The sequence below is a fragment of the Sinohyriopsis cumingii genome, chromosome 6, assembly GCF_028554795.1.
Source record: "Sinohyriopsis cumingii isolate HCF-2022 chromosome 6, ASM2855479v2, whole genome shotgun sequence".
Taxonomy (NCBI): Eukaryota; Metazoa; Mollusca; class Bivalvia; order Unionida; family Unionidae; genus Sinohyriopsis; species Sinohyriopsis cumingii.
The window spans coordinates 7,008,497-7,018,475 of record NC_142966.1 but is presented as its reverse complement, the minus strand read 5'-3'; the positions used below and the strand labels follow the sequence as shown (position 1 = coordinate 7,018,475).

General features: G+C 33.4%; 1 protein-coding gene across 1 annotated transcript in view; it reads right to left on the bottom strand.

Moving 5' to 3' along the window:
• Positions 1–2,665: 2,665 nt before the first annotated feature.
• The window catches only part of LOC149796323 (sodium/glucose cotransporter 4-like), a 46,619-nt gene continuing 39,305 nt past the window's right edge, over positions 2,666–9,979 (bottom strand). The window contains exon 15 of the mRNA XM_089960978.1: positions 2,666–3,772. Within this exon, the coding sequence (XP_089817104.1) occupies positions 3,579–3,772 (194 nt within the window). The 3' untranslated portion in view covers positions 2,666–3,578. The remainder of the gene's footprint in view (positions 3,773–9,979) is intronic.

The window sequence follows — 9,979 nt, the reverse complement described above, 5'->3', positions numbered from 1 at the left end:
AGGAGGAGTTAGTGATCACTCTGTTTGTAAGATCATAGCAGCAGGGGGGGGCGATGACATCGACGCGGTCGTCGATGTGCTTACCGGACGCTGACGACGCTGGGGATCGGCGCGCAGAAGGTGTTAATTAAACCAAATGACGATTGGACGATCCCCCAACGACGTCGTCGTTTTTTTTTACCAGGCGCTGACGACACTAGATCGTTGAGTGCAGAAAGTAATAATTAAGCAAAATAACGATTGGACAAAATGTCCGATTCGCCCCCCCCCCCCCTGCTGCTCAGAATGATACCTCTCTCTCGATCCATCCATCCATCCATCGATAGATCGATCGATCTTTGAGTCGTCCCATCCAATGCGTGGGAAATGATGAAGGGGCTTATGTACAATAAACGGACCATCACAAAATGGGTTAAATTACCCATTTAAATGTGGGAAAGAGAATTATTAAAAGATCCTTTTTCGTTTATTAACATAGCTTTATCGTTAAACTTTCATAAAATAAAACAGAACTCTTTTGCCAAAAAAAATATATTTTTAAAATCTTAAATATCTGGCCTATTTTATGTTTTGAAAAAAAGTCGCTATCGCTTAACATGCTTGAGGCACTTACTGTGTATCTTGTGCCTTTATTCATGATGTGTGTGTTAACAGTATTCATCCACATTAGAGATTTCATCATAACGTTTTTGTTGACAGTATTCATCCACATTAGAGATTTCATCATGACGTGTTTGTTGACAGTATTCATCCACATTAGAGATTTCATCATAACGTGTTTGTTGACAGTATTCATCAACATTAGAGATTTCATCATAACGTGTTTGTTGACAGTATTCATCCACATTAGAGATTTCATCATGACGTGTTTGTTGACAGTATTCATCCACATTAGAGATTTCATCATAGCGTGTTTATTGACAGTATTCATCAACATTAGAGATTTCATCATAACGTGTTTATTGACAGTATTAATCCACATTAGAGATTTCATCATGACGTGTTTCTTGACAGTATTCATCTACATTAGAGATTTCATCATGACGTGTTTGTTGACAGTATTCATCCACATTAGAGATTTCATCATGACGTGTTTCTTGACAGTATTCATCCACATTAGAGATTTCATCACGACGTGTTTGTTGACAGTATTCATCCACATATATACAATAAGTCTCATTGAAACTATGAAAATCCCAAAAGAAAATCAGACATGCATAGTGTGTTTTGATAGAATAAGAATAGAAATACAAACACTTTCATATTGCGCTTAACGTGAATTGTAATTTAAATTTACATAAGGAAGAAAATGATTGTTAGAGCTTTTGTATTAACTGATTTTACACCAAAACCATCAGTACTACAGCTATATATTGTAAAACTAGTATATGATATTAGTCACTGTATGTTGTGGTTCTACGCCAGCTTTATTATAAAACAGATGTATCTAATAAGCTATATCCATTACAAGCTATAATTTACGAAATCCCAGACATTGGTGTAGACAAAGGCTAGTCAGGGTCTGAGTGTACATGGAGCTGGTTTATGATGAAACCAGGTATCATTGAAGCATTATGGTCTTGTGTGATCCAATGGCAAAGTGAGGCTGGAGACTGTAAGGCATGCCCTATTATGGTGAAGCCGACGTCTCACAGAATAGAAATCATTATATATACCCCACATCGCCACGGCTTCGTCAAGATTTGCTTCTGTACACTTAGACCTCGACTTTCTGTTGTCTAGGTAACAGGAATGTTATTGGTTATAGTTAGATATTTTTCTGTGTAACACGTTTTGAGATTATGTCATCTGTCTCTGGAAAGCCTGTATCATGTTGTTATTATTATTATTATTATTATGAATTTTCAAATATAGTGTTTATTGGATTGTTTAAATTTATTTAGAATCTTTGTTAATTTAGAATATTAAGATTGGTTTTTGTTGAAATGGTTCGCTACCAACTTCATGCTACAAATAATATATTTAGAAATAAACTACCTTCGAAATTATAGGAAATAATGTTCTCGTTGAGAATTAATTCACTGACTGAAGATATCATTGGCAATGATTTGTAATATTTTACTCGAGCATTTTTGCACCATTGGCAATTTATTTGGCCTTTAATTCTGAAATACGGAAATTATAGAATTGTGTGAAGTTGGTTAGCTCGAATTAACTGAATCATTTTTATTATATATTTTAAATGAATTATATGTAATTTATCTTCTATATCTAGTGTCGTTTGTTTAATTTTAATAAAAGAATTACACTTAGACCTGGACTTCTTGTTTTCCATGTCGATCTAAGTACCTCTTCGCACATTTTAGCGATGCAACACCTATATCGCTAGAGTGACACCGCCGCTAAAGGAAGTCAGAATGATACATTTCTCTCGATCCATCCATCCATCCATCCATCCATCGATAGATCGATCGATCTTTGAGTCGTCCCATCCAATGCGTGGGAAATGATGAAGGGGCTTATGTACAATAAACGGACCATCACAAAATGGGTTAAATTACCCATTTAAATGTGGGAAAGAGAATTATTAAAAGATCCTTTTTCGTTTGTTAACATAGCTTTATCGTTAAACTTTCATAAAATAAAACAGAACTCTTTTGCCAAAAAAATTATATTTTTAAAATCTTAAATATCTGGCCTATTTTATGTTTTGAAAAAAAAAAGTCTCTATCGCTTAACATGCTTGAGGCACTTACTGTGTATCTTGTGCCTTTATTCATGACGTGTGTGTTGACAGTATTCATCCACATTAGAGATTTCATCATAACGTGTTTGTTGACAGTATTCATCCACATTAGAGATTTCATCATAACGTGTTTATTGACAGTATTCATCAACATTAGAGATTTCATCATAACGTGTTTATTGACAGTATTCATCCACATTAGAGATTTCATCATGACGTGTTTCTTGACAGTATTCATCCACATTAGAGATTTCATCATGACGTGTTTGTTGACAGTATTCATCTACATTAGAGATTTCATCATGACGTGTTTCTTGACAGTATTCATCCACATTAGAGATTTCATCATGACGTGTTTGTTGACAGTATTCATCCACATATATACAATAAGTCTCATTGAAACTATGAAAATCCCAAAAGAAAATTAGACATGCATAGTGTGTTTTGATAGAATAAGAATAGAAATACAAACACTTTCATATTGCGCTTAATGTGAAATGCCAATAATTCTGATATAGTAAAGAGAGATAGTAAGAAAGAAAGAAGAGAGCATAGGTAAAGTGCAGGAAAAAATGATGGAAAGAAGTGCTCGTATTAACAGTAATAAAGATAGATATAGTTTATGTATGAGTAAATTCTTGCTCTATCATCAAACATTTAATATTTTCGCCAAGAATTCAGGCCACTTTAAACCGGTATAAATTTTGTAGACCGAGTTCATAAATCACATTATATTTCAACAGCTTCTGTTTACCTAGTAATCATGCTTTACATAGTGTTGTCTATGGTCACACAAAAATAACAGGTGATCAATTAAGTCATCGATATCATATGTCTAACATATGCTAAAGTACTGTTTATCACAGAACTGTTATGCAAAGATAGCGAAGCACATCACAAATACACACAAGACGAGTATAGCATTAATGTTTAGAAACCAATTCCAGAATTGTGAAATACTGAGCTTTTCTTTATGTTTAAGATTTCGGGCCTCGATTTCTTCCCTCTGTTTGATTTTGCTTGCGCCAAAGATCGTCAATGAAATGTCTTGTGAACGCTTCTTGACTGCAAAATAGAAGGTGGACGATATTTCTATTTTGTATAGTATAATAGTAGACAGATGGATATTTTCAGATCAACAGAAAGTATTCTACTCTGCTGCTATTGATACTAATCCTAATGTTACCACTGTTACTGATACTAATACTAATATTACCACTGCTACTGATACTAGTACTAATGTTACCACTGCTACTAATACTAATGTTACCACTACTACTGATACTAATACTAATGTTACCACTGTTACTGATAATAATACTAATGTTACCACCGCTACTGATACTAATACTAATGTTACCACTGTTACTGATACTAATACTAATATTACCACTGCTACTGATACTAATACTAATGTTACCACTGCTACTAATACTAATGTTACCACTACTACTGATACAAATACTAATGGTACCACTGTTACTGATACTAATACTAATGTTACCACTGCTACTAATAATAATACTAATGTTATCACTGCTACTGATACTAATACTAATGTTACCACTGTTACTGATACTAATACTATTGTTACCACTGATACTAATAATAATGTTACCACTGCTACTGATACCAATACTAATGTTACCACTGCTACTAATACTAATGTTACCACTACTACTGATACAAATACTAATGTTACCACTGCTACTGATAATAATACTAATGTTACCACTGCTACCGATACTAATACTAATGTTACCACTGCTACTGATACCAATACTAATGTTACCACTGCTACTGCTACTAATACTAATGTTACCACTGCTACTAATACTAATGTTACCACTGCTACTAATACTAATGTTACCACTGCTACTAATACTAATGTTACCACTGCTACTAATACTAATGTTACCACTGCTACTAATACTAATGTTACCACTGCTACTGATACTAATGTTACCACTGCTACTGATACTAGTACTAATGTCACCACAAGGTTGATTCTAGTACTAATGTTACCATTTACTTCCAATATCAGTACAAGCGCAAGTTCTACCACGGAGATTACATAATCTGCAATTACTAAAGTTTATAATAATATTACTAGAACATCTAGTACTACTAAAAATCTTACAAAAACTATTACTACTGCAACTACTACTACTATTACAATCCAACAGATACAAATTACCAATGCAGTATTATTAATGCTACTAAAATAACTAATGCAGATAGTGTTACTAATATTGCCACCACCACTACTACTACTACACAATCAATGGCAGCAACTACTACTAGTACTAATACTGTAACATTTATTGCTAGTACTACTTCTGCAACTAATACAACTACTTATACAACAATAGCAAAAACAACCTCAAATACTATCACTAATATTGCAACTAAATGTGAGATATCTACTACTACACTTATCACTGCCATTGTTATTGTTCCTACATGTGAAATATTTACTAATACACTTACTATTACGGCTAGTGCTGCCCATTGTTCTATACAACATCAGTAACAACTACAACTACTACTAGTACTGACGCTACTACTACCTCAATTGTTCGTCTACTACTATTTTATTACTAATAAAAACTTCTAGTACTACTATCACTGCTTATACAATATCGCAACTATTATTTGTGTACATGGAAGTTTTGTTTTTTTTTCATTAGCCTCTTAACTGCGATAAAATGCATAGCCCTATATTCGCTAGCCAAGATTCATTGAATCTTTATACAGCGACACGGGGTAGCATGTCATAGCTGGTCATGCCATCGATATATTGCTATGACCAATACTTTAATATATAAAAAATAGTTTTTGCGGTTAAACCACGAATATTCTCTTTTTTTCGAAAATTACGCTTGCGTGTGACACGTATTGTTATAGCAACGCCATTATGTTCTACGCATTTCGATCTTTCAAAAGCAAAATCGGGTCCATTTTTACTGATATCCCTTGACATATGACCCTGACCTTTAATAATCGCTGCTGTAACATGTTGTCGAGGTGAAAAGCAATATTTTCCGAAGACTGGCTTCTAAAGCCTGCCATATGCCTTCTTCATCAAAAGGGGTGAGTGTCGGAGTGCATGAAGGTCTGTGGAACTACATTGTTTTAACTTCTAATGGTCTATTTTAATTTGTAGCTTGTAATTTTTATGGAAATCACAGGAGTGGTTGTGTGGGATCTTGTTGTTGTTATTATGAGGGTGTAAGGCGTTGATACAGATAAAACTTCACATCAAATGATCTGGAAACAGGGAAACAAAAGTAATCCGCAGAATTTATCGACGTGTAAAAAATTCTACATCAGTATCACGTGATCGTTTACAACCAATCAAAACATAGAAAACGCAATCAATTCATAAAAAATGGATATATATATATATATATATATATATATATATATATATATATATATATATATATATATATATATATACTCTTCATGTCCAGAGACAGTGTTAATCATGTGGTTCACTATCGTGGTAGTGTCAATGCGCAAAAATTTGAGGTTTTTGTGGAAAACTTGAAGAAGGAATCAAGAATTATGATACAATATATACCTCACATTTTTCCAGTCCAATTGTATTGATTAACTATTATATTTCCAACACTCCCATTAATATGTTCTTGTTTTTCAATCATAATGGTGTTCTTATTTCTTTAAGCTGAAGCTAAAACATACCTCAATAAACTCAGATAAGGCGGTGATGATTGTTGTTCATGTTTTCCTGCTACAAGTAAAGACTAGAACGATAAGTAAATATTAATTTAATATACAAGTGGGACATATTCTGGCCTGAAGGGGTATGGTCTGGCCCAGGCTATTTTACACCCCCAGGCATAGTTTAGCCTAGGACACTTTTTCCCCCGGTGTATACTCTGGCCTGGGCCAAACTATACCCGGGTTTAATTTGGACAGGGGTTAATTTGGCTTGCTACACCGTGTCAACGACATAAATATGTATTTAGTTTTCCCACAGACTTAAACTAAGGACCATTATCTGACTTGCGTGCTTCTCTCTCTCTCTCTCTCTCTCATTGGACCCTTGAAAAGCGTTATTACGGTTAGCTTTTACATGAAGACAGAAACCTTTATTATTTACATACCCTTTATATTAATGCCAGCTAATTCGCCACGATACGATATGAAATTTTTATAGAAATGAATTTTGTGAAATATTTCATAGAAACTAATTTCACTCAAACGACTTCGAATATTACCATTATAAATCTAATAAATTTGTGTGCTTGTGTTTTGTATAGTTTTTATTTTCAGTTCTTAAATATTCTAGCTGAAGGTTGATCCAAACGATGAAGGATACTTTTATAATATACTTTAATGAGAATGGAAGTTATTCAATAAAACTGTTTCAGGCTTTGAGTCGCGATTTCTAGGTGGAAAAGTAGAGAATTCAGATCCATTTGTAAAGTATTGCAAATGTACGTCATATAGGCATTTTGTTTATCGAAGATAACATCAAACTGGATAAGACCGTTATTCCGCAATGCTGACATTATCTCTATACAACATTTATCTTGTTCTGTATATGTCAGTCTACTTGTCATATGTTACTTCTACGATTTCAGATATGACGAATTCATGTTCTGAGTTTATTCTATGTCGTGAAGTTTGTATTTATCAAAATTAAATTTTGATAGAAAAGAAGGTTGATTGATTGGTCGTCTTATGATATCAGTGTGATTTAATCTAGTTAACATTATTCTGACATCTTTGTAATTATGTTTAGTGCGGTTCTATCTGGCCAGCAAACGTTTCTTATCAGCACTTATAACATCTAATAATAATAATAATAATAATAATAATCATAATCATCATCATCATCATTTCTTTTACTACCTAAAATCTTAACATATGAATCTAATATAAGTATAGCGTTCAAAATATTGTGTCATTCTCACAATTTAATGTAATGCATTCGTTAATTATTTTGTGCAGGCTTGTTAAAAATAAACTAGCACGATACTGAAACTATCATCTACACAATATTTATAATTTTCTTTCCCAAGACTGTCAATATTTTCTTGTACATCTTTGCATGGAACTATCCATTATTATTATTATTATTATTATTATTGATGATGATAATAGAAATTTTAATGTCATATACAATTTTGTTGCATTACCAGAGGGCATCTTGAGAAAATTAAAGACAGATTAATTCATCAAACGGTGTTACAATATCTTTTCATTAGTGTGATTCATTTGATTGTACCTTATTGTTGTATCGTTCATTTTTCGTCTTCAAAACCTTTTTCAGCTTTAGCACGTCATTGTATTCATCGCAAGGGGATCATGCTTGTTCGTTGTTGTTGTTGTTGTTGTTGTTGGCTTTAACGCCATTTTCCAGCACACGATAGGCTATACATGGCGGTCGGTATTAATGGTGGTGGAAGAACCCGGGAAATCCCTGGAAAGATCCACCGACCCATGAGAAGCTACTGGCAAGCTTTCTCACATACCCACATTGGCCGAATCCGAGACTCGAACGCAGAAGATGCGAGATGGCAATGATCCGTAACGGAGAGCGCTTTAGACGACTCGGCCACTCGGGGACCCTATTCGTAAAATATCCCTTCAATATTCTTTTCCATTAAGTCTACTAGTTTACATACAAGCATGCCACCTAAAATAACTTGCCCAAAACAAATATCTTCTGTTACGATGTAATTTGGATGAATTTTTAGAATGTATGATTTTTAGAGTTGTAATTTGAATTCATATAATTTGAATAAAAGTATGATTTTTGGAATTGTAATTTAAATTTACATAAGGAAGAAAATGATTGTTAGAGCTTTTGTATTAACTGATTTTACACCAAAACCATCAGTACTACAGCTATATATTGTAAAACTAGTATATGATATTAGTCACTGTATGTTGTGGTTCTACGCCAGCTTTATTATAAAACAGATGTATCTAATAAGCTATATCCATTACAAGCTATAATTTACGAAATCCCAGACATTGGTGTAGACAAAGGCTAGTCAGGGTCTGAGTGTACATGGAGCTGGTTTATGATGAAACCAGGTATCATTGAAGCATTATGGTCTTGCGTGATCCAATGGCAAAGTGAGGCTGGAGACTGTAAGGCATGCCCTATTATGGTGAAGCCGACGTTTCACAGAATATAAATCATTATATATATACCCCACACCCTCACGGCTTCGTCAAGATTTACTTCTGTACACTTAGACCTCGACTTTCTGTTGTCTAGGTAACAGGAATGTTATTGGTTATAGTTAGATATTTTTCTGTGTAACACGTTTTGAGATTATGTCATCTGTCTCTGGAAAGCCTGTATCATGTTGTTATTATTATTATTATTATGAATTTTCAAATATAGTGTTTATTGGATTGTTTAAATTTATTTAGAATCTTTGTTAATTTAGAATATTAAGATTGGTTTTTGTTGAAATGGTTCGCTACCAACTTCATGCTACAAATAATATATTTAGAAATAAACTACCTTCGAAATTATAGGAAATAATGTTCTCGTTGAGAATTAATTCACTGACTGAAGATATCATTGGCAATGATTTGTAATATTTTACTCGAGCATTTTTGCACCATTGGCAATTTATTTGGCCTTTAATTCTGAAATACGGAAATTATATAATTGTGTGAAGTTGGTTAGCTCGAATTAACTAAATCATTTTTTTTATATATTTTAAATGAATTATATGTAATTTATCTTCTACATCTAGTGTCGTTTGTTTAATTTTAATAAAAGAATTACACTTAAGCCTGGACTTCCTGTTTTCCATGTCGATCTAACTACCTCTTCGCACATTTTAGCGATGCAACACCTATATCGCTAGAGTGACACCGCCGCTAAAGGAAGTCAGAATGATACATTTCTCTCGATCCATCCATCCATCCATCGATAGATCGATCGATCTTTGAGTCGTTCCATCCAATGCGTGGGAAATGATGAAGGGGCTTATATACAATAAACGGACCATCACAAAACGGGTTAAATTACCCATTTAAATATGGGAAAGAGAATTATTAAAAGATTTTTCGTTTATTAACATAGCTTTATCGTTAAATTTTCATAAAATAAAACAGAACTCTTTTGCCAAAAAAATTATATTTTTAAAATCTTAAATATCTGGCCTATTTTATGTTTTGAAAAAAAGTCGCTATCGCTTAACATGCTTGAGGCACTTACTGTGTATCTTGTGCCTTTATTCATGACGTATGTGTTGACAGTATTCATCCACA